Source organism: Heptranchias perlo, chromosome 2 (assembly GCF_035084215.1).
Source record: "Heptranchias perlo isolate sHepPer1 chromosome 2, sHepPer1.hap1, whole genome shotgun sequence".
Classification (NCBI taxonomy): domain Eukaryota; kingdom Metazoa; phylum Chordata; class Chondrichthyes; order Hexanchiformes; family Hexanchidae; genus Heptranchias; species Heptranchias perlo.
The window spans coordinates 164,666,652-164,692,667 of record NC_090326.1 but is presented as its reverse complement, the minus strand read 5'-3'; the positions used below and the strand labels follow the sequence as shown (position 1 = coordinate 164,692,667).

Here is a 26,016-nt window from a genome sequence, read left to right as displayed (position 1 = left end):
CCACACTTGGATTACTGTGTACAGTTCTGGTCACCCTATTATAGAAAGGATATTATTAAACTAGAAAGAGTGCAGAAAAGATTTACTAGGATGCGACCGGGACTTGATGGTTTGACTTACAGGGAGAGGTTAGACAGACTGGGACTTTATTCCCTGGAGAGTAGGAGGTTATGGGGTGATCTTATAGAAGTCTATAAAATAATGAGGGGCATAGATAAGGTCGATAGTCAAAATCTTTTCCCAAAGGTAGGGGAGTCTATAACGAGGGGGCACAGATTTAAGGTGAGAGGGGAGAGATACAAAAGGATCCAGAGGGGCAATTTTTTCACTCAAAGGGTGGTGAGTGTCTGGAACGAGCTGCCAGAGGCAGTAGTAGAGGCGGGTACAATTTTGTCTTTTAAAAAGCATTTGGACAGTTACATGGGTAAGATGGGTATCGAGGGATATGGGCCAAGTGCAGGCAATTGGGACTAGCTTAGTGGTATAAACTGGGCGACATGGACATGTTGGGCCGAAGGGCCTGTTTCCATGTTGTAACTTCTATGATTCTATGATTCTATGATTCATTGGGCCAGTGGGCCGATGAATGGCAGATGGAGTTTAATTTAGATAAATGTGAGGTGATGCATTTTGGTAGATCGAATCGGGCCAGGACCTACTCCGTTAATGGTAGGGCGTTGGGGAGAGTTATAGAACAAAGAGATCTGGGAGTACAGATTCATAGCTCCTTGAAAGTGGAGTCACAGGTGGATAGGGTGGTGAAGAAGGCATTCAGCATGCTTGGTTTCATTGGTCAGAACATTGAATGCAGGAGTTGGGATGTCTTGTTGAAGTTGTACAGGGCATTGGTGAGGCCACACTTGGAATACTGTGTACAGTTCTGGTCACCCTATTATAGAAAGGATATTATTAAACTAGAAAGAGTGCAGAAAAGATTTACTAGGATGCTACCGGGACTTGATGGTTTGACTTACAGGGAGAGGTTAGACAGACTGGGACTTTTTTCCCTGGAGAGTAGGAGGTTAAGGGGTGATAGAAGTCTATAAAATAATGAGGGGCATAGATAAGGTCGATAGTCAAAATCTTTTCCCAAAGGTAGGGGAGTCTATAACGAGGGGGCACAGATTTAAGGTGAGAGGGGAGAGATACAAAAGGGTCCAGAGGGGCAATTTTTTCACTCAAAGGGTGGTGAGTGTCTGGAACGAGCTGCCAGAGGCAGTAGTAGAGGCGGGTACAATTTTGTCTTTTAAAAAGCATTTGGACAGTTACATGGGTAAGATGGGTATAGAGGGATATGGGCCAAGTGCAGGCAATTGGGACTAGCATAGTGGTATAAACTGGGCGACATGGACATGTTGGGCCGAAGGGCCTGTTTCCATGTTGTAACTTCTATGATTCTATGGCCTCCTTCTGTGCAGTAACATACTATGTGCAGTATTGGGCACCCCAATATTGAAAGGGCATTGAAGCCATAGAGAGCATACAGCATAGATTCATGAGGATGAGAAACTATACTTGTGTGGGGAGACTTGAGTCGCTGGGACTATTTCCACAGGAATAGAGGAGGCCAAGAGGAGATTTAATAGAGGTTTTTAAAATTATGATAGTGAATAGGGAAAGACCATTCTCTCTGGCTGGAGAACCAATAAGGAGGGGGGTGGGGGTTATCAAATTAAAATTGTCACTTCGGAGTAGGGGGGAGGGGTCTGGAGAAATGTCTTTTCACAGCGAGTTGTTGGAGCAGAGACTATTACACCTTTTAAGGGAATAGTGCATAGATATTTGAAGGAGATGATGATGATACAGGCCTGTGGGGCAGTGGGATTAGTTTTGGATTGCGATAGCAAAGAGCTGGCATAGACATGATGGACCAAATGATCTCCTTTTGTGCTGCAATGCTTCTACAGCCTGTACCTACTTGAAACTGGATTTAATGGTGATCTTTGCTCGGTTACCACTCTCTGCTTTCAAAGGACATTTTTGTTTCCTGCTTGAATTTCAAATGTTGGCAAGGCAAGGCCTGTTTTTTTTTCACCTAAAGTTTTCCTTCTTGCCTGTCTGTCTGTCACAGAAAGCTAAGATGGAGCAACAGTGCCCCACAGATGATGCCATCCTGGAGGTGCATGGCATCACCGACGAGATGCCTATGGACATTCTAACCATGTATTTTGAGAGTAATCGCCGGTCAGGGGGAGGAGCCGTGGCGTCTGTCGAACGACACGGTGACTATGCTGTGCTCACCTTTGAGAACCCAGCAGGTAAAGTGGCAAATGGTCGGAGAGAGGGCGTGCGGGGGGGAGGGAGGAGCAGAGGGGGAGGGGTCAGAGGGAGGGGCGGAGGGGGGAGCGAGGGCAGGGGGAAGGCAGGAGGAGCGGAGCGGGGTGGGGGGAGGGGGGGGAGGGAGGGAAGGCACGCAGTGAGAACAAGTGTACGAGCCACCATTAAAGATTTATTTTTGTGGCGTTTCTGCGATCCTAAGGAAAGGGAGGGGGCTGTACTACTGCAAAATGGAACCTTTTTGCACCCAGTGCCAGCAGCACAGACTCCCAGCGCCGGTGTGGTGTACACTGATTCAATACTACGTGTCTTAACACCAACTTCAGAAGAGTGTCCCTGCTGCACTGGAGTGATGTTTTCCATCTCCCCTCCAGGTGTCACAATGGGTGCCTGGCACTTTCATATTGGTCAGTGCCAATCGTTGGAAGTGTCGGCCCACTAGAAACTGTTGACATTATCCCAATCCCGTTTTAGCATTCAGAGCCTTGCAGCCAGCAGGTTCAAAAACCCCCATCGGTTTTTCAAAAATGTGTTGGGATTCCTTCATTTTTCCAGTTCACCCCTGCTCTCTTTCCCCCACTTTTTTGCTTGAAGTTCCTCTAGCTTCAAGTGTCTGAAGTTTAGCTCTTTTTTTTGTAGTCCTGAAGCATTCTTCCCATTGTTTTTTTGTGCTGATTACAGATGCTCAGCGTGTTCTGTTGAAGCCAGCACACAAATTCCAGAATGTCGATCTTGTAGTGAGGAGGGTGCCGCCAAAGGACCCGAGGAAGATTGTGCTCCGTGGACTGAAGCCACAGATCTTGGACGATACTCTAATACTCTACCTGGAGTTCATCACTGACCTCAGCAGTGAGCAGTTCACAGTCCACTACGACCCAGACAGAATTCAGGCACTTGTTCACTTCCACGAAGCTCTATCTGCAGAAGGTGCGTGTATATGCCTGAGTGTGGGCTCCTGTTTGTGTGCGTGCAACATTCCCCTCCTCCCATGAAGGCACTTGATTATGGATCATGCTGAGACAGTGGTGTAGTGGGCTAGTAACCCAGAGGCCTGGATTAATAATTCAGAGAATGCAAGTTGAAGTCCCACCGTGCAAGTTTGAGAATTTGTGTTCAGTTTAAAAACTAATCTGGAAATAGTATTGTAGTAGGTACAGCACTGGAGGAGGCCATTTGGCCCAGCGGGCCCATGCCGGCTCTTTGAAAGAGCTATCCATTTAGTCCAATTCCCCCTGCTCTTTCCCCACAGCCCTGTAAATTTTCCCTTTTGAGTATTTCTCCAATTCCCTTTTGAAAGTTACTATTGAATCTGCTTCCACCGCCCTTTCAGGCAGTACATACTGCATACTAGATCATTAAAGCTCGCTGACTTTTTAAAAAAATATGTTTTCTCATGAAGCCGCTGGCTCTTTTGCCGATCGCCTTAAATCTGTGTCCTCTGGTTACCGACCCTTTTTCCACTGGCAGCAGTTTCTCCTTATTTACTCTGACAAAACCGTTCATGATTTTGAACACCTCGATCAAATCTCTCCTTAACCTTCTCTGTTCTAAGGAGAACATAGAATCATAGAAAATAGGAGCAAGAGTAGGCCATTTGGCCCTTCGGGCCTGCTCCGCCATTCGAAATGATCATGGCTGATTGTCTAACTCAGTACCCTGCTCCTGCTTTTTCCCCATATCCCTTGATCCCTTTACCATTAAGAAATATATCTATCTCCTTCTTGAATACATCTAATGACTTGGCCTCCACTGCCTTCTGTGGTAGAGAATTCCACAGGTTCACCTGTGAAGAAATTTCTCCTCATCTCGGTTCTAAATGGCATACCCTATATCCTGAGACTGTGACCCCTAGTTATGGATTCCCCATCCATCGGGAACATCCTCCCTGCATCTAGTCTGTCTAGTCCTGTTGGAATTTTATGTTTCGAGCTTCCAGTTCGAAACATATAAAACATCCCCAGCTTCTCCAGTCTCTCCACATAGCTGAAGTCCATCATTCTAGTAACTCTTTTCTGCACCCTCTCTTAAGGCCTTGATGTCCTTCCTAAAGTGTGGTGCCCAGAATTGGACACAATACTCCAGCTGAGGCCGAACCAGTGTTTTATAAAGGCTTAGCATAACTTACTTGTTCTTCTAATCTATGCCTATGTTAGTAAAGCCCAGGATCCCGTATGCTTTTTATCAGCCTTTTCAACTTGTCCAGCCACCTTCAAAGATTTGTGTATGTGCACCCCCAGGTCTCTCAGTTCCTGCACCCCCTTTAAAATTGTACCATTTAGTTTATATTGCCTCTCCTCATTCTTCTGACCATAATGCATCACTTCACACTTCTCTGCATTAAATTTCATCTGTCATGTGTCTGTCCATTTCATCAGTCTGTCCATGTCCTCCTGAAGTCTGTCACTATCCTTCACATTGTTTACTACATTTGAGTTTTGTTTCCTCTGCAAACTTTGAAATTATACCCTCTATACCCAAGTCCAGATCATTAATATATATCAAAAAGACTAGTGGTCCTAATACTGACCCCCTGGGGAACACCACTGTATACTTCCCTCCCGTCTGAAAAACAACCGTTCACCACTACTCTCTGCTTTCTGTCCCTTAGTCAATTGTGTATCCACACTGCCACTGTCCCTTTAATCCCATGGGCTTAACCAGTCTGTTATGTGGTACTTCATCAAATGCCTTTTGAAAGTCCATATACACAACATCAACCGCACTACCCTCATCAACCCTCTCCGTTACTTCATCAAAGAACTCAATCAAGTTAGTCAAACATGATTTTCCTTTAACAACCCGTGCTGACTTTCATTTATTAGCCCATACTTTTCCAAGTGCCAATTAATTTTGTTCCGGATTATTGTCTCTAAAAGTTTCTCCATCACAGACGTTAGTCTGACTGGCCTGTAATTGCCGGGTTTATTCCTCCCCTTTTTTGAACAGGGGTGTAACATATGCAATCCTCCATTCCTCCGGCACCGTCCCCATATCTAAGGAGGATTGGAAGATTGTGGCCAGAGCCTCTGCAATTTCCACTCTTACTTCCCTCAATAACCTGGGATGCATCCCATCTGGACCGGGTGACTTTTCTGCCTTCAGTACTGCGAATCTTTTCAGTACCTCCTCTTCATCAATTTTTTAAAATCTTATCCAATATCACTACTACCTCCTCCTTTACTGTTACAATGGCAGCATCCTCTTTTCTAGTGAAGGTGGATGAGAAGTATTCATTTAGTGCCTCAGCCGTACCCTCTGCCCCCACAAGAAGATCGCCTTTTTTGTCCCTAATCGGTCCCACTACCCTTTTACTATTTATATGTTTATAAAAGACTTTTGGGTTCCCTTTTTTTTTAGCTGCTGAGCTATTCTCTTACTCTTTGTCCCTTTTTTAGATCTCCTCTGTACTTTCTGTATTAACCTGCTTCTCCATTGTATTATGAACCTTACATTTGTCATAAGCCACCATTTTTTCTTTTTCATTTTAATCTCTATATCTTTAGTCATCCAGGGAGCTCTAGCTTTAGATGCCCTTCCTTTCCCCCTCGTGGGAATGTGTCTACTCTGTACCTGAACCAACTCCTCCTTGAAGGTCTCCCATTGTTCAATTACTGTTTTGCCTGCCAATTTTTGATTCGAATCCATCTGGGCAAGATCCTTTTTTAACTCAACGAAATTTGCCCTCCTCCAGTTAAGCATTTTCACATTTGATTGTTCCTTGTCCTTTTCCATAACTATTCTAAGCCTAATACTATGCTTACTGTTGCTCAAATGCTCCCCCACTGAAACATGCTTCATTTGCCCCATTTCATTCCCCAGAACTAGATCCAGCACTGCTTCCTTCCTGGTTGGGCTGGAAACACACTGTTGCAGAAAGTTCTCTTGAACACAGTCCAGGAATTCCTCCCTCTCTTTGCCCTTTACACGGTTACTGTCCCAGTCTATATTGGGATAATTGAAGTCCCCCATTATCACTACTCTATAGATCTTGCATCTTTCTGTAATTTGCCTGCAAGTTTGCTCTTCTATCTCCTTACCAATATTTGGTGGTCTACAGTATACATCCAGAAGTGTAATAGCTCCTCCATGATTGAATATCACTCATGATCTTATTGAATGGCGGAGCAGGCTCGAGGGGCTGTGTGGCCTAACTCCTGCTCCTATTTCTTATGTTCTGTGGTTCTTTAATTCTAACCAAATAGATTCTGTCTTTGACCCTTCAACTACATCATCCTTTTCCATTGCTATAATAGTTTCTTTGATCAATACTGCCATCCACATCCTTTCTTTCTTTCCCGAATACGTTGTAGCCAGGAATATTAAGTACCCAATCCTCCCCTTCTTTGAGCCAGGTCTCTGTTATTGGGCGATATCAGTAAAAGTGACCATGAAGCTGCCGGATTGTCGTAAAAACCCATCTGGTTCACTAATGTCCCTTTAGGGAAGGAAGCCTGCCGTCCTTACCCGGTCTGGCCTATATGTGACTCCACAGCAATGTGGTTGATTCTTAATCGCCCTCTGAAATGGCCTAGCAAGCCACTCGGTTGTAAAATCTCACTCAAGAAGGCAGCTCACCACCACCTTCTCAAGGGCAATTAGGGATGGGGCAATAAATGCTGGCCTTGCCAGTGACGCCCACATCCCATGAACGAATAAAGAAAAAATTATGATAGGATTGGGAGATGCGGCTTTGTGTTTACGTCTCGCTGCACAGTGAGATCCTTGTCTGACGTTGAGATGGGAAGAGATAGCAAGGGAAAGCCAGATGTTGCTTGTATAGAAAACGGTGGGGGGGGCAGTGAAATTGGACACCCAGTAACGTTGTTAGATACCTAGAGCACAAGTTCTCAGCTATTTGGACTCTGGGGACTGCCTTGTATGTGGAAAGCTCTTCAAGTTGTTTTTAAAAAAAATTCCAGCCCTTGAGGAAGTGAAGAAAAAGGCCGGAAACCGATGTTTGCAGGGCGCCGTCATAGAACTCGAACAGCTCCCCCGAACCGACCGCATTCTGGTGGAAAACCTCAGTCCTACAGATGATGAGGACTTCTTGACCCTTTACTTTGAGAGCCGGCGCAGCAACGGAGGGAATGTACTCAATGTTACCATGATTCCCGGAGGAAAAGCCATCGTCGTGTTCCAGGAATGGGAAGGTATTTATTAACGGATTGAATTATTCATTATGCAGGCTATGAGATAAGCTATCGTGTATGGGTACAGTAGTGTTGTGGTATTAGACTAGTAACCCAAAGGTTGAATGGCCTGGCTCTAATTTTAAGGTTATGCCCCCTTGTTCTGGTCCCCCACAAGAGGGAATAGTTTCTCTCTATCAACCCTATCAAATCCTCTAATCATCCCAAATACCTCAATTAGAATCTTTTAAAGCTTTCATAGCAGCAAGTCCCCCAAAGCCCACAGGACAATGCCTGCAGATAAGGCAGAATGGACAGTTAGCACTTGATCCCTTTCCGATCTGCGAAGAACTCCAATTCCATTCAGAAAGAACGGGGAGGGCTCTTATACGGATGATACACTAGGTGGCACATTGGGTAGCGCTCACTGTCCTTCCACCCCCTACATGTGACTCCAGTCCACACTATATGATTGACTGTCAATGTCCTCTGAAGTGACCTAGCTCAGTCACAAGCTCAGCTGTAAAACAATTGCTGGAAGGCCCCCTGATCATCCTGGGGTATTAAATGTGGCCTAAGTGCATTGCCTAGCACTGACATCACTTGCCTTAATCAGCACACAAGTTTACAATGTGCTGCCCAGAGAGTGGAATGATGCAGGTTGACCCTGTGACCCTTCCTATGTGGCGTCCCAGAACTGGGAAGTCAGGGACAGTTGGCAAGTGAAGAAGTGGCTCGGGCTCGAGCTCGAACTTTTACCAAAATATTTTGTTTGCAGCTGCAAACATCAGTATTCTGTTGAAAACTAAATTCAGCTTAATGAATGGAGAGTTAACTAAATAGCAATCCCTTACCAATAATGCACAACCCATTACTCCTGACAGGAATGAAAGAAAGAACTTGCATTTATATAGCGCCTTTCACAATCTCAGGACGTCCCAAAGAGCTTTACAGCCAATGAAGTACTTTTGACAACAAAGTCACTGTTGTAATACTCACATTGGCCAAGACACAGGACTTATCAGGACTGGCATATCTGTGGGGGGGGGGGTTAGGGGGGTGGTGTCTAGAGAGGTTTGTCTCATTCAGATCAAATTCTAATCAGGGTTTCCTTTGCATGCAAGACTCATAAGAACATAAGAAATAGGAGCAGGAGTAGGCCATACGGCCCCTCGAGCCTGCTCCGCCATTCAATCAGATCATGGCTGATCTTCGACCTCAACTCCACTTTCCTGCCCGATCCCCATATCCCTTGATTCCCCTAGAGTCCAAAAATCTATCCATCTCAGCCTTGAATATATTCAAAAACTCAGCATCCACAGTCCTCTGAGCTAGAGAATTCCAAAGATTCACAACCCATGGGGCTCATAGTGAGTAATTTTGTTTTTGGGCGATAGCGCAGGCTGATTCCTGTGATAGATTTGTCAGGGTCAGGTTTTGCAAAATCTGGAGACACGTATAATGGGTAGCTAATTCGATATTGCATGCTTTACACTATCGCCCAAAGTCAAAATGACCCCCTTGATGTGTTTGATTTGCCAGCCAAAAGGTTGAATAAACCCCTTCTCCTGTCGATGCTGATCCTGACACTCCCATTTCAAGGGTCAGTCTGCATCAACTCACCAATGAAGACTGATTTTTTTTTTTAATGTACTTTTTTAAAAATCGATTCCCACTTGTGCCCAAGGTAGTAAACACAACATGCTGCATTAATTGTTTTTTAAATCTGACCCCGGGATGTGGGCCATACTGCCTTTTATTGTCCACCTCAGCAATTATTTTCCTAACTGACTGGTTTGCTCCACCACTTCAGAAGGCATTGAGAGTCAATCACTTAGTGCGTGACTGGAGTCCCTTGTAAGGGTGACAGGGTCCTTGCCTGATTTCCTGACAATCATGGTAATTTTCTTTCCTCCTGTGCTAACTCTCAAATGTTTTCACAAAAGATTTACAAGGAGGATATCAGAACTGAGAGGTTATATCAGGAAGGACTGAACAGGTTGGGGCTCTTCTCTCTAGAAAAGAGGAGGCTGAGGGGTGACCTGATAGAGGTCTTTAAAATTATGAAAGGGTTTGATAGGGTAGATGTTTTCATTTGTGGGGGAAACCAGAACTAGGTGCCATAAATATAAGATAGACACCATCAAATCCAATAGAGAATTCAGGAGACACTTTTTTTTTTACCCAGAGAGTGGTTAGAATGTGGAACTTGCTATCACAAGTAGTAATTGAGGCGACTAGTACCGATACATTTAAAGGGAAGCTAGATAAACACATGAGGGAGAAAGAAATAGAAGGATATGCTGATAGGGTTCGATGAAGTAGAGTGGGAGGAGGCTCGCGTGGAGTATAAACATCAGTATAGTCCGAATGACCTGTTTCTGTGCTATAAATTCTGTGTAAATGACCAGATTTATTAAATTTCACAACTTGCTACGGTGGGACAACCTCTGGGTTGCTCATCCAACACCACAAACCACTATGCTACCACACCCTCTTAAAATGTCACACAGCATGTTATTGTACATCTGTTGTTTGTCTGTCATGCAGCTGTGGACCGGGTTCTCCAGAAGTGCCAGAAACTGCAGGAACGCGAGTTGGTCGTTTATCCTTATTACGATTTTCTCTGCCCGCCTGGCACCAACCCACAACATGACAGGGAGACGGCAGAAGCCAAAGCTGAGGTGCCGGTAGAACTGTCGAGCATGATAAATGTCCCTGACAAGGTGAAGCTAAATATCTTGGGTTCCAGCACGTTCCTGCAAGACCTGAGGAACGAATGTACGGAACTGTCCGTGAAGGTCGATGACGATAACAATGTCTGCGTTTGTGGAAGGGATCTCCTCCAGATTGAGAAGACAAGAAGCCGGATTCTGGAATTCCTGAGCAACATAGCCCAGGTGGATGTCCCCATCAATCAGGACCAGTCAAAATTCCTTTCCAGGGGCGACATTCGGGATTACTTGCAGAGCTTGCTGTGTGAGAAGGACTTGTCAACTTGTTATTCCATCTCGAACTGCGTGATGACGGTCACCGCCCCTTCGGTTCCTGTGGCCCACGAGGTTGCCCATCTGATCGAGCAGCAGGTGTGCCAGTTTGGCATCTCAATAACAGACCAGCTGCTCCATGTGCTCACCTCTTCTGACTGGGAGAAGCTCCTTTTGGCCTTGAAGTGCTGTGAGGCCCGGGTGTCTGATGTTGGGGACCAGGTCTACTTCGTCACCCTCAAATGTTTCCGAGCTGAAAACGAGAAACAGGTGGAAGATTATTTGAAAGAAGCTGTTCTCCAGGAGTCTGTGATAGCGATGGAACCCGGCAAATTGAGATACCTGCAGGATTATGACCAAGATCTGCTAGCTGGGACTGGACAGGTTTCGATTTTCCCATTAGAAGGCGATGTCACAGGGCTAAGGGTAGGCCTGTCCTTTATGTATGTAACTTTTTTTCTTTCTCTTCCTTTACTGAAGTAATGATGCATGTTAGGGTCCAATTTCACGATCACCAGCAGCCCAAATTGCCAGTCATGATGACCCTAGCCCAGACTCGTTTTCAAGCCATGGACCGTGAAATATGGAACCCCGCCCCCCCCCCCCCCCCCCCGCCTCCCCAACACCTCTTAAATCACAGGGAGAACCCCCCCACCCAAAAAGAAACAACTCAAACCACAGGGATCCCTCCTTTCCCCCCAGCCCCCCCCCCCCCCCCCCCCGGCCTCAATAAAAGCTGTGGACTATGAAGATGAATGGAATAAACTCCCACTGTCTATCTCTTGCACGTGTCTTTCACAGATCACCGGGGAGACGAGGTCCTGTCAAGCCGTGGACGAGCTCCTCCGCAGCGTAATCTCGACCATCAGCTCCAGGACGGTGATGCTTCTGGAACCCGGTATCTCTCGCTTCCTGTTGGACAAACGCGGGGCCAACATTTTGAAGCAACTGGAGACAAAATACAAGTGTACAATTGGGCTGGAGAGAGTGCGTTGGATAATGCTGCAGTCTGAGGTACACAGTCATTCATAGCATCATGGGGACAATTTTAACCTAACTCGCTGGGCGGGAAACTGACAGGATCGGACGCAAACAGAGAGTAATATTGGGCAGGGTGTAAAAAACCAACGTTCCACCTGATCCTGTGGGTTTCCTGCCCCATGAGTTAGGTTAAAATTATCTTACAGCACAAAAGAAGGCGATTCGGCCCATCGTGCCTGTGACAGCTCTCTGAAAGAGCTATCCAATTAGTCCCATGCCCATGCTCTTTACCCATTACCGATCATAACAACTCACTGTGTAAAAAAAAATGTTTCCTCGTGTCGCCTCTGGCTCTTTTAGCGTTCACCTTAAATCTGTGTCCTCTGGTTACCGACCCTTCTGCCACTGGAAACAGTTTCTCCTTATTTACTGTCAAAACCGTTCGTAATTTTGAACACCTCTATTAAGTTGAACACTGCGCGGTCACATGATTGCAGCTTATAAAGCCAGCACCGCGCACCAGTCACCGAGTCGCCCGCTTCTTCACTGTTCTAATGTTAATCCTTGGGATCAATGAACTAGTTTGATGTGTATTGACCATGATATATTCTATGATCAACTACAGTGGGTGCATAAAAACTATCAAACTGGGTCCACTTCAACTGTGAAAAGCACCAGCTGTATAATTAGCTTCTTTCACATTTGGGTTCATGGGTCAGCACCTCAGGTTGATGAGGCCATTAAAAAGAAAAGCTGATGGAATTCTAGGTTTTATCACAAGATATAGAATATAAAAGCTAAGAGATAACGTTGAGCCTATATAAAACCTTAACCAGACCTCAGTTGTGTGCAATATTGGGCTCCACACGAGAGGAAGGCTATACTGAGAGAGGACACAACTCGGATTCACTGGGATGCTGCCTGGCAGGAGGAAATACAAATATGAAGAAACACTTGAAAAGTTGGCTCTTTTCTCGTTAGAACAATGTGGATTATAGGGCGATATGATAGTGTGTGAAATTCTGAAAGGATGTGACAGGGTAGAATTATATAGAATGTACAGCACAGATACAGGCCATTCGGCCCAACAGGTCCATGCCGGTGTTTATGCTCCACATGAGCTTCCTCCCTCCCTACTACATCTAACCCTATCAACATATCCTTCTTTTCCTTTCTCCCTCATGTGTTTATCCAGCTTCCCCTTCAATGTATCTATACTAGTCGCCTCAACTACTCCTTGTGGTAGTGAATTCCACATTCTAACCACTCTCTGGATAAAGAAGTTTCTCTTGAATTCCCTGTTGGATTTATTAGTGACTATTTTATATTCATGGACCCTAGTTCTGGTCTCCCCAACAAGCGGAAACATTTTCTCCACGTCTAGCCTATCAAATCCTTTCATAATCTTAAAGACCTCTATCAGGTCACCCCTCAGTCTTTTTTTCTAGAGAAAAGAGCCCCAGCCTGCTCAATCCCGGTATCATCCTAGTAAATCTTTTTTGCACCTTCTCCAGTGCCTCTATATCCTTTCTATAATATGGAGACCAGAACTGTGCACAGTGCTGCAAGTGTGGTCTAACCAAGATTCTATACAAGTTCAACCTAACTTCTGCTTTTTCAATTCTGTCCCTCTAGAAATGAGTCTTAGCGCTTGGTTTGCTTTTTTCTATTTTTTTAATGGCCTTCTTAACCTGTGGTAGAACAGAAGCAGACTGTGTCCATTGATTGAGGGGTCAAGAATGAGAGGCCGTAGATAAAAGATTAAATGTAAGAGATTTAAAACTGAGGGCAAGACATTTCTTCACGGAGTGTTGTGAGGCTGCGGAATTCACTTCCAAGGTTAGTGGTTGAGGCAGAAACTGTCAACTTTAAAGATTAGATTGGATAAATGGATGAAGGGACACGGGAACAGGGTAGGTAAACGTGATTAGGAGTACTTGCATGGAGGGCAAACGCCAACACGGACTATTTGGGCAAAATGTTTGTGCTGTAAATTCTATATATTTTTGTGTGTTTGGAGCGAGTATCTTGAGCTGTATGACACTAGGGTGAAGTACTGTTTTTTGCGGGTCTGTCACTGGCAGTGTTAGTGCTGAGAGTGCTTTGAGGTCATGAATTCCAAATGTTGTGCAAGGAGTGTATTATGCAACATTGAAGCGTAATATCTCCTATTGCATATTGGTATCAGTACGCTAACTAACCGGAAATACAGCACCGATGAGTATTGGTATCATAGAAACATAGAAAATAGGAGCAGGAATAGGCCATTCAATATGATCATGGCTGATCCTCTATCTCGATACCATATTCCCGTTCTCTCCCCATACCCCTTGATGCCTTTTGTGTCGAGAAATCTATCTAGCTCCTTCTTAAATATATTCAGTGACTTGGCCTCCACAGCCTTCTGTGGTAGAGAATTCCACCGGTTCACCACCCTCTGACAAGCTTGAGGCTCCGTACTGGTGCTGTGGCTTGAGATAGGAATTCACTACACTTAGACTGGAAAAAGCTCGTGTAGCAGGGTCGCTGAGTTATGTCCCTCTCACTTTGCTATTGCTAATGCCGACTTTACCTTTTCTAATCAGCATCCCCTGGAAATACAAAGCAGCCAAGTAACACCGAGTTTTGAAAGAGATGTTTCCGTCGGCACGGAGTACCCAGCGCAGCAGCAGCAGTCGGTGAATGTTACCGATCCAAATGGGAATATCCCGGATCTTGGTAAGTGCAAGATACCTTGTTTTAATCGCTCCACCACTGGTGGCCGTGCCTTCAGCTGCCTAGGTTCTAAGCTCTGGAATACCCTCCCTAAACCTCTCCTCCTTTTAAGATGCTCCTTAAAATAAATGCAAGCTATTGTTGTTGCACCTGTTGAAACATATTATAAACATGAATATTGAGCTATGAGAATTGTGTTGCTTCTTGGCCATTCAGCTCTACGTACACTCTGCAGCGTTAATGGGTTTGAGGAAAAAATGACAATTAGATTTGGACTTGCCTCGTCATTCAATAGGGAGCATGCTGGCACGTAGTTGGTGAGTCAGTGCACAGTGGCACAGATTGGCAGCGCACGGTGTGCTCCCAACGGACGATACCGAATCGGAAGCCCGTTTTACACTCCGATAAAAGAAAATCGGGCAGAGTGCAAAACGGGCCGACCATTTTGCGCAATCCCTGCCCAAAGAGAATTTATACCCCAAGGGGTCATATTTACAAATTTGAAAATAGAAAATGCAGGAAGAACTTTTTTTTTCCTAAAAGGGTGGCAAGTATGTGGCATGGGTGGCGGAACAAGAAACCCCAATGGGTTTCAAGAAGGAATTAGACAGGTTCTTGTCAACAAATGGGATTCAGCGTTATTAGAAATTCATCAAGGGAAACACTGTGGATAAGAACATAAGAAATGGGAGCAGGAGTAGGCCCCTCGAGCCTGCTCCGCTATTCAACCAGATCATGGCTGATCTTCGACCTCAACTCCACTTTCCTGCCCTGTCCCCGTATCCCTTGATTCCCTTAGTGTCCAAAAATCTATCGATCTCTGTCATGAAGATACTCAATGACTCAGCATCCATAGCCCTTTGAGTGAAGAAATTTTTCCTAAATTGGTCCTAAATGGCCGACCTCTGATCTTGGGACTATGACCCCTAGATCTAGACTCCTCAGCCAATGGAATCTGCCTCTCAGCATCTACCCTGTCAAGCCCTCTTAAGAATTTTATATGCTTCAATGAGATCACCTCTCATTCTTCTAAACTCCAGAGAATATAGGCCCATTCTACTCAATCTCTGCTCACAGGACAACCGTCCCATCCCAGGAATTAATCTAGTGACCCTTCATTGCACCGCCTCTCAGGCAAGTCTATCCTTCCTTAGGTAAGGAGACCAAAACTGTACACAGTACTCCAGGTGTGGTCTCACCAGAGCCCCATATAATTGCAGCAAGCCCTCCTTACTCTTGTATTCCAACCCCCCTTGCAATATAGGCTAACATACCATTTGCTTTCCTAATTGCTTGCTGTACCTGCATGTTAACTTTGTGATTTGTGTACAAGGACATCCAAATCCCTCTGACTACCAACATTTCTTAGTCTCTCGCCTTTTAAAAAAATTTCTGTTTTTCTATTCTTCTTACCAAGGTGCATAATTTTAGATTTCCCCACATTATACTCCATCTGCCACCTTCTCGCCCACTCACTTAACCTGTCTATATCCCTTTGCAGAGTCTGTGTCCTCCTCACAGTTTACTTTTCCACCCAGTTTTGTATCGTCAGCAAACTTGGATACATTACACTTAGTCCCTTCATCTTAGTCATTAATATAGATTGTAAACAGCTGAGGCCCAAGCACTGATCCTTGTGGCACCCCACTAGTTACAACCTGCCAACCCACAAATGACCCGTTTATTCCTACTCTCTGGTGGGCTAGATGGATCAAAGGTCTTATCCTGCCTGAAACTGTTAACTATGTTACTGTCTTGGTGTGAAACTTATACTACTTGTTTAGTGATCCTCTTTTGGCCTTAAGCAACAGAGTGTAATTATATGGAGACTGGGGCCTGTGATGTGGAGCAAAATTAGCACAAACATAACTTTCTTGCACATTTTACATGCTGATGAAATATTTCTTTCAGATGAGATCCGGAATTTGCTCGCATCAATCGGCGAGCCTGCAGCTGCATCCGGTAAGAGAAGAAGGAGCGAAGATGGGAACGTCTTGATTTCCCATAGAGTATCTGATAACAGTGAATGTCTTTTAACTGAAGAAGATCTCTATACCGACCGCCCAGCTGCTGTGTGCTCTGGTGCTATTAATGAAGTAGACGAGGAGGAAGCTCTCGTTGACGTTGACGTTGACGTCAAGAGGCAGCAGGAAGAAAGTGGAAATAATGACGAGGCTGGTGCAGGTGATGGTAGCACTTTGGAAGGTTCTGGGATGATGGCTGTAGAGGATAAAGACCTTGAGTTAGCAACAAAACTGTCGGCGCAGACCTTCAAAGTAGAAAGCAACGTGGATGATGATGCCCAGTTTTATCTTGCCCTACAGTACTCCATGGACAGCAGACACCAGCAGACAAGGGAGGAGGAAGAGTTTCAGAAAGTCCTTCAACTTTCAAAAGAAATGGCCTCAAGCCAGCAGGAAAACCATCTGGAACTTGCCATTCAGATGTCCAATATGGAGACCTCTGAGGCCAGCCTTGAGAACGCCATCAATATGTCCATGGCAGACGCTGCACGGACCTCCAATTCTGCCCAGTTAACAATCTATGGCAATTTTGACTTGGCTATCGACCGATTAGTAGATGAATTGGAGAGGACCATCCAGTCACACCTGCGTGAAGAAGTAATGAAGCACAATTGCTTCCAAAACTTGCCCAAAGATTACAAAAGTTACCTGGAATATCTTCAACGGAAGCATGCTGTCACCATCACTTTACAAGGGATTGAGGTCAAGGTTCGCGGGTTTGCGGACTACCCTATGCACGCTAAGGAAGACATTACTCAACTCACTCACTGGGTTGTCAAAGATGAGCTGTCAAAGATTGAAGAAGCTGCGATATTCAGATCTGTCCAGTGGGTGAGGCGTAGTCGGCAGGGTGTCACGGTTCCTTATACGCCGAAAGCGACTGCTTTCATAGAGAAAGCATTTCAGCAGAAGCAGAGGAAGATCAATGTGATGTTCGACAACAAACCGTACACAATTAACTTGGAACAAATGGAGGAATACAACTTGGGAGCAGCAGAGTCCCTTCCAATTGAGAGGAAGTCTCTTAACGGTCCAATTGGTAATTATATTCTCAATGTCTATTTTTTACAAAAAAACATAGAAAATAGGAGCAAGAGTAGGCCATTCGACCCTTCGGGCCTGCTCTGCCATTCAAAATGATCATGGCTGATCGTCTAACTCAGTACCCTGTTCCCGCTTTTTCCCCATATCCCTTGATCCCTTTACCATTAAGAAATATATCTATCTCCTTCTTGAATATATTTAATGACTTGGCCTCCACTGCCTTCTGTGGTAGAGAATTCCACAGGTTCACCACCCTCTGAGTGAAGAAATTTCTCCTCATCTTGGTTCTAAATGGCATACCCCGTATCCTGAGACTGTGACCCCAGGTTCTGGACTCCCCAGCCATCGGGAACATCCTCCCTGCATCTAGTCTGTCTAGTCCTGTTTAGAATCTTATATGTTTCGATGAGATCACCTCTCATTCTTCTAAACTCTAGTGAATATAGGCCTAGTGATCCTCATACGTCAATCCTGCCAAAAGTACATTAAGTACATGACAATGCATAAAATGTGTAAACACAATTTAACCAATTACCATGCTCCTTTTGCGGCCCTATTACAAACTCCACCCCTCCCATTTGGTTGTCTGAAGGACAGCTCTGTATAAATAATTCTTGATCTCCAAAGATAATTGAACAAGGCTCTAGAATGTTCATCCACCCTGGCCTGCTCCCCCTCTCTTCCCCCCCCCCCCCCCCCCCATCCCAACAGCACAAGGACCATCCCTGGAGAGAAATCCCTGGCGGATAGTGGATTTGGTCTATGAAAAGGCTTGTTAGGCCTAATGGCCTTTTCCTGCTCCCCAAAGTTCCAGATTCTTAATATGCCCTGTGGGGTATTTTATGGAATCATAATATGAGTAATTCGAGATGTGATAAATGGTAAGTATAGCATGCTTGGGAGGAATAAGTGACTTTGGACCAAAGCTCTCCTCCAAATCTGGGTCTGTTGTACAGTAATAGACCGAGATTGATTGCTTTGATTAGTCAACAACTCCATTATTGTGTATCATGCGACTGCATGGTAGATGGCGAACTAGATGGACCTTGATCTTTTTCCGTCTAGCAATTCTTATGTTCCATTAAATATACAGCAGCGAAAAAGTCCATGTGGCCCATCACATCTGTGCTTATGTTAACTTTTTTTAATTGGAGCCATCTACTGTAATCACATTTCCTTTTATAGTGTCTTCAAATACCTATCAATTCTCTCTGAAATGCTGTTCTAGTCTCTGCCTCAAGTCTCACTTGTGGTGAAGCGTTCCATGTTATAATAACCACTGTGTGGAAAAATAAATTGCCCATTGCTTCTATTTCGTTCTTCTGGGGATAATACTCAGTTTGTGCCCCCAAGTTATCAATTTATCAACCGGTGGAAATGGTCTCTTGCTATTCATCCACTCAAATCCTTTTTAGTATGTTAACATGCAGATACAGCAGGCAGTTAGGAAGGCAAATGGTATGTTGGCCTTTATTGCAAGGGGGTTGGAGTACAAGAGTAAGGAAGTCTTACTACAGTTGTACATGGCTTCGGTGAGACCTCACCTGGAGTTTTGGTCTCCTTATCTAAGGAAGGATATACTTGCCTTAGAGAGGGTGCAACAAAGGTTCACTAGATTAATTCCTGGGATGGGAGGGTTGTCCTATGAGGAGAGGTTGGGAAGAATGGGCCGATACTCTCTGGAGTTTAGAAGAATGAGAGGTGATCTCATTGAAACATATAAGATTCTGAGGGGGCTTGACAGGGTAAATGCCGAGAGGTTGTTTTCCCTGGCTGGAGAGTCTAGAACTAGGGGGCATAATCGCAGGATAAGGGGTCGGCCATTTAAGACTGAGATGAGGAATTTCTTCACTGAGGGTTGTGAATCTTTGGAATTCTCTACCCCAGAGAGCTGTGGATGCTGAGTCGTTGAGTATATTCAAGGCTGAGAATAGATAGATTTTTGGAATCAAGGGATATGGGGATCGGGCAGGAAAGTGTAGTTGAGGTAGAAGATCAGCCATGATCTGATTGAATGGCAGAGCAGGCTCGAGGGGCCATTTGGCCCATTCCTGCTTATATTCTTATGTTCTTTTCTAATTTTGAAAGTTTCTATTATGTCCCTCCAGCCACTCTTTGTTTCAATTAAAAAATGCTAAAAAGTTGGGGCTTCCTTCATAACTAGAACCACTTGTTCCCGTTATTCTAGTGAGTCACCGCTGCATCCTTTTTACCTGGCCAGTGATTGTCAGCAAATTCTCAGCAAAGTGAAACCATGCAGCCACATTGGCCACTAGATGGAGCCAGTGTACTAATCTAAAAAGACTTGCATTTATATAGCGCCTTTCCCAACCTCAGGTTGTCCCAAAGCGCTTCACAGCCAATTAAGTACTTTTTGAAGTGTATTTTAATGTAGGAAACACGGCAGCCAATTTGTGCTCAGAAAGCTCCCACAAACAGCAATGAGATAAATGACCAGATAATCTGTTTTTTTGTGACATTAGTTGAGGGATAAATATTGGCCAGGACACCAGGGAGAACTCCCCTGCTCTTCAAATAGCGCCGTGGGATCTTCTGCGTCCACCCGGGAGGGCAGATGGGGCCTCAGTTTAACGTCTCATCCAAAAGACGGTACCTCCGACAATGCAGCACTCCCTCAGTATTGCAGTGGCGTGTCAGCCGAAGTTATGTTCTCAAATCTCTGGAGTGGGGATTGAACCCACGACCCTGCGATTCAGAGACGAGAGTGCTACAACTGAGCCAAGGCTGACATTTAATAAAATTATGCAAACCATTGGTTTGTATATATTTTTAAAAAAATGCCTGTTGGAATAGCTGGTGTGGAAAAGATGCCACTCATGCTAGAGGTTGAAGTGACACTGTGTTGTGCCTGGGTTTTTTTAGTGACATTCACCCTAGCACCGTTGGTGTATTTTCCAGAAACCATCCCTATTAGCAGAGAGAAGGTAAGACAGCAATTATTTTGATGGAACTTTGGGTGATTAGTACAACTGTATAAGAGTCTCTGACCATAATCTATCAAACATCCTTGGATGTGGAAGTAGTGCCAGAGGATAGGAGGATTGCCGATGTTACATCTCCGTTCAAACAGGAAGAATGGGGCAAATCAGAGACCAGTCAGCCTAACTCACATAGACATAAAGAAAGAAGAAAGGATGAACTTGCATTTATATAGCGCCTTTCACAACCTTAGGACATCCTAAAGGGCTTTACAGCCAATGAAGTACTTTTGAAATGTAGTCACTGCAGAAACGCGGCAGCCAGTTTGCACACAGCATGATCCCACAAACAGCAATGAGATAATGATCAGATGAACTGTTTTCAGTGATGTTGGTTGAGGGATAAATATTGGCCAGGACGTCGGAGTGGGCTCCCCTGCTCATCTTTAAAATAGTTTCATGGGATCGCTATCTATAATGATCTGGACTGGCGTATAATATCAAAATTTGCTTACAATAGAAAAATAGGTCATGTAGTTAACTGTGAAGAGGACTATAGTGACTTCGGCCGGGAGGGACGGCATAGAGAGGTTAGACGTCACATAATCAGACTCTTGTACATTTACTAATTGGGAACCCGATATCATTTTCCCAGGTACAGATGTGCCGTCTTTGGCCTCAGGCCGGATCGAGCTAGTCCCGTTGAATCAAGCGTCCGAGGAATATGCTAAAATGATCCGACATTTTTACGACACCCTGCAAGACTTGCACAATAAAATCCGCATTATAAAGGTCAGAATGAAGCACTTTCAACTCGCACTTTTTTGCCACACCTGCTCACTGCTAAAGATGATTGTCATGGGGCAATGGGCAAGGACGAACTGGGTCGTGCACGCTGTCATTTCATTTCCAGGATGTGGGCTTGAATTTGGCCCCAGTAGATGGGGTGAAAGTTCACTCATGAAGTTTGCACAGAGTGTGGGGCAGTTCAATCTTTTTCACTCACCCAGAAGACAAGTGACGCAGGTTCAGTAGCGGCTGACTGTAAATTTGCAATCTCACTGGGAACCATCGCCACCATTGGCAGAAGGGTATAATTACAGCTGACAAGTTTACATAATGTCATCGTAGCTACAGCACAGGAGGAGGCCATTCGGCCCATCGTGCCTGTGCTGGCTCTTGGAAAGAGCTATTCGATTATTCCTATTGCCCTGCTTTTTCCCCATTGCCTTGTAAATTTTTTCCCTTCAAGTATTTGTCCAATTCCCTTTTGAAAGTTACTATTGAATTAGCTTCCACCATCCAGTCAGGCAGTGCATTCCCGATCATTACAACTCACTGCTTAAAAAAAATGTTTCCTCATGTCGCCTCTGGCTCTTTTGGCGATCACCTTAAATCTGTGTCCTCTGGTTACCGACCCTTCTACCACTGGAAACAGTTTCTCCTTATTTACTCATTCAAAACTGCTCATGATTTTGAACACCTCCTATCAAATCTCCCCTTAACCTTCTCTGTTCTAAGGAGAACAATCCCAGGTTCTCTGATCTCTCCACATAACTGAAGTCCCTCATCCGTGGCACCATTCTAGTAAATCTCTTCTGCACCCTCTCTAAGGCCTTGACATCCTTCCTAAAGTGTGGTGCCCAGAATTGAATACAGTAGTCCAGCTGAGGCTAAACCAGTATTTTATAAAGGTTTAGCATAACTTCCTTGTTTTTGTATTCTATGCCTCTATTAATAAAGCCCAGGATCCCATATGCTTTTTTAACAGCCTTCTCAACTTGTCCTGCCACCTTAATAGATTTGTGTATGTGCACCCCCAGGTCTCTCTGTTCCTACATCCCCTTTAAAATTGGACCATTTAGTTTATATTGCCTCTCCTCATTCTTCCTACCAAAATGCATCACTTCACACTTCTCTGCATTAAATTTCATCTGCCATGTCTCTGCTCATTTCACCAGTCTGTCTATGTCCTCCTGAAGTCTGTTACTATCCACCATGTTGTTTACTACATTTCTGAGTTTTGTGTCATCTGCAAACTTTGAAATTATCCCTCTATACCCAAGTCTAGGTCATTAATATATATCAAAAAGAGCAGTGGTCCTAATACTGACCCTGGGGGAACACCACTGTATACTTCCCTCCAGTCTGAAAAACAACCGTTCACCACTACTCTCTGCTTTCTGTCCCTTAGCCAATTTTGTATCCATGCTGCCACTGTCCCTTTAATCCCATGGGCTTTAATTTTGCTAACATGCTTTTTATGTGGTACTTTATCAAATGCCTTTTTGAAAGTCCATATACACAACATCAACCGCACTACCCTCATCAACCCTCTCCATTTCTTCATCAAAGAACTCAATCAAGTTAGTCAAACATGATTTTCCTTAAACAAATCCCTGCTGACTTTCATTTATTAACCTATATTTTTCCAAGTACCAATTCATTTTGTCCCGGATTATTGTCTCTAAAAGTTTCCCCACCACCAACATTAGTCTGACTGGCCTGTAATTGCCGGGTTTATTCCTCTCCCCTTTTTTGAACAGGGGTGTAACATTTGCAATCCTCCAGTCCCCTGGCACCAATCCCCATATCTCAGGAGGATTGGAAGATTGTGGCCAGAGCCTCCACAATTTCCACCCTTACTTCCCTCAGTAACCTAGGATGCATCCCATCTGGACTGGGTGACTTATCTACTTTGAGTACTGCCAATTTTTTAATTACCCCCTCTATTTTTATCCTATCCAATATCGGTACTACCTCCTCCTTTACTGTTACAATGGCAGCATCCTCTTCTCTAGTGAAGACCGATGTGACATACTCATTTAGTGCCTCAGCCATGCCCTCTGCCTCCACAAGAACATTTTTTTTGTCCCTAATCGGTCCCACGCTTCCTTTGACTACCCTTTTACTATTTATACGTTTATAAAAGACTTTTGGGTTCCCTTTTATGTTAGCCGCTAATCTAGCCTCATACTCTCTCTTTGCCCCTCTTATTCCCTTTTTTAGATCTCCTCTGTACTTTCTGCATTCAGCCTGACTCTCTACTGTATTATGAACCTTACATTCACCATAAGCCTCCTTTTTCTGTTTTATTTTAATCTCTATATCTTTAGTAATCAGAGCTGGGACCAATATCCTCGCGGGGTGGTTCACTAGTGCTGTGGGGGAGGTTTTATACTCATTTGGCAGGGGGATGGGCATCAGGATTGTAGCATTAGAAAGGAGAAGCAAAGTGCACAAAGGATTGGGAAAGACAGATGGCACTTAAGTAAGAATTAGTACAGTATTAGTTGGGATCAGACTAAGAGAGAGTACAAGACGGTATAAGATAGGTTTACAATGCATGTGTGTGAATGCACAAAGTGTAGTAAATAAAGTTGGTGAGCTGCAGGCGCAATTATCCACATGGGAATATGATGTAGTGCCGATAACTGAGATCTGGCTCAAAAAAGGGCAGGATTGGGTACTAAATATTCCTGGATACAAGGTGTTCAGGAAAGATAGGGAAGGAAAGAAAGGAGGGGGGGGGGTGGCATTATTGATTATGGAGAATATTGCCCTGCTGGAGAGAGAGGATGTCCTGGAGAGGTCAAGGACAGAATCTATTTGGTTAGAGTTAAGAAACAATAGAGGTACCATTGCACTATTGGGTGTATTCTATAGGCCACCAATTAGTGGAAAGGATACAGAGGAGCAAATTTGCAGGTGCAAGAGCCATAGAGTAGTGATAATGGGGGACTACAACTATCCTAATAGAGCCTGGGGTAGTAATAGTGTAAGGGGCAAAGAGGGGGAGGAATTTTTGAAGTGTGTCCTGGAGGGACAGAATCTATTTGGTTAGAGTTAAGAATCAATAGAGATGCCATTACACTACTGGATGTATTCTATAGGCCACCAACTAGTGGGAAGGATATAGAGGAACAAATTTGCAGGGAAATTAGAAAGGTGCAAAAACCATAGAGTAGTGATAATGGGGAACTTCAATTATCCTAATATAGACTGGAATAGTAATAGTGTAAAGGGGAGAGACATGGAAGAATTTTTGAAGTGTGTTCAAGAGAACTTTCTTGATCAGTATGTTTCCAGCCCAACGAGGAAGGAGGCATTGCTGGATCCGGTTCTGGGGAATGAGGTGGGTCAACTGGAGCAAGTGTCAGTAGGGGAACATTTAGGGAACAGTGATCATAGTATCATAAGGTTTAGATTAGTTATGGAAAAGGACAAGGAGCAATCTAGAGTAAAAATACTTAATTGGAGGAGGGCCAATTTCAGCAGGTTGAGAACGGATCTGGCCCAGGTAAATTGGAATCTAAGATTGGCAGGCAAAACTGTAATCGAACAATGGGTGGCCTTTAAAGAGGAGATGGGTCGGGTACAGTCTAGGTACGTTCCCACAAGGGGGAAAGGTAGGGCAACTAAAACCAGAGCTCCCTGGATGATGAAAGAGAGAGTAAGATGAAGCAGAAACAGGGGGGGCTTTTGACAGATTTCAGGTTGATATTATAAGTGAGAACCATCAACCCCATATATAAGGGGTTGTTTTCCTTGGAATTGGGGTTGTTTTCCTTGCAACAGAGGAGGCTGAGGGGTGATTTGATTGAGGTGTACAAAATTATGAGGGGCCCAGATAGAGTGGATAGGAAGGACCTATTTTCCTTAGCGGAGGGGGTCAATAACCAGGGGGCAGAGATATAAAGTGATTGGTAGAAGGATTAGAGCAGAAATGAGGAAAAGTTTTTTTACCCAGAGGGTGGTGGGGGTCTGGAACTCACTGCCTGAAAGGGTGATAGAGGTAGAAACCCTCAACTCATTTAAAAAGTAACTGGATGTGCACCTGAAGAGCTGTGACCTGCAGGGCTACGGACCAAATGTGGGAAAGTGGGATTGGCTGGGTGGCTCGTTTCTCAGCCGACGTGGACACGATGGGCTAAATGGCCTCCTTCTGTGCCGTAAATTTTCTATGATTCTAACCAGGCTGAATACAGAAAGTACAGAGGAGAACTGAGAGAGGAAATAAGAGGGGCAAAGAGAGAGTGTGAGAATAGACTGGCAGCCAACATAAAAAGAAATCCAAAAGTCTTCTACAGGCATGTAAATAGTAAACGGGTAGTAAGAGGAGGGATGGGGTCGATTGGGAACCAAAAAGGAGATCTATGCATGGAGGCAGAGGGCATGGCTGAGACACTAAATGAGTACTTTGTATCTGTCTTTACCAAGGAAGAAGATGCTGCCAATGGCACAGTAAAAGAGGAGGTAGTTGAGATACTGGATAGGCTAAAAATTGATAGAGGAGGTACTAGAAAGGCTGGCTGTACTTAAAGTAGATAAGTCACCCAGTCCGGATGGGATGCATCCGAGGATGCTGAGTGAAGTAAGGGTGGAAATTGCAGCGGTGCTGGCCATAATCTTCCAAACATCTGTAGGTACAGGGGTGGTGCCAGAGGACTGGAGAATTGCAAATGTTACACCCTTGTTCAGAAAAGGGTGTAAGGATAAACCCAGCAACTACAGGCCAGTCAGTTTAACCTCAGTGGTGGGGAAGCTTTTAGAAACAATAATCCGGGACAAAATTAATAGTCAGTTGGATAAGTGTGGATTAATAAAGGAAAGCCAGCACGGATTTGTTAAAGGCAAATTGTGTTTACCACACGGACTGCAGCGGTTCAAGAAGGCGGCTCACCACCATCACCTTCTCGAGGGCAATTAGGGATGGGCAATAAATGCCGGCCTTGCCAGCGACGCCCACATCCCGTGAACGAATATTAAAAAAAAAACTTGATTGAGTTTTTTGATGAGGTAACAGAGAGGGTTGATGAGGGCAATGCGGTTGATGTTGTGTATATGGACTTTCAAGGGGATGTTCGCTGATGATTGCACAGCGTTCAGTTCCATTTACAACCCCTCAGATAATGAAGCA

At 44.5% G+C, this 26,016-nt stretch overlaps 1 protein-coding gene across 6 annotated transcripts in view; it reads left to right on the top strand.

Moving 5' to 3' along the window:
* The window catches only part of parp10 (poly(ADP-ribose) polymerase family member 10), a 50,995-nt gene that overhangs the window by 9,070 nt on the left and 15,909 nt on the right, over window positions 1-26,016 (top strand). For 5 of the 6 annotated variants that reach the window (XM_067968691.1, XM_067968671.1, XM_067968685.1 and 2 more), the window contains 8 exons: window positions 2,072-2,258; window positions 2,959-3,204; window positions 7,197-7,427; window positions 9,957-10,819; window positions 11,195-11,407; window positions 13,960-14,092; window positions 16,001-17,152; window positions 20,752-20,888. In XM_067968691.1, the coding sequence (XP_067824792.1) occupies window positions 2,081-2,258; window positions 2,959-3,204; window positions 7,197-7,427; window positions 9,957-10,819; window positions 11,195-11,407; window positions 13,960-14,092; window positions 16,001-17,152; window positions 20,752-20,888 (3,153 nt within the window). In that variant the 5' untranslated portion in view covers window positions 2,072-2,080. The remainder of the gene's footprint in view (window positions 1-2,071; window positions 2,259-2,958; window positions 3,205-7,196; window positions 7,428-9,956; window positions 10,820-11,194; window positions 11,408-13,959; window positions 14,093-16,000; window positions 17,153-20,751; window positions 20,889-26,016) is intronic. The other variant, XM_067968702.1, reaches the window with a different exon arrangement.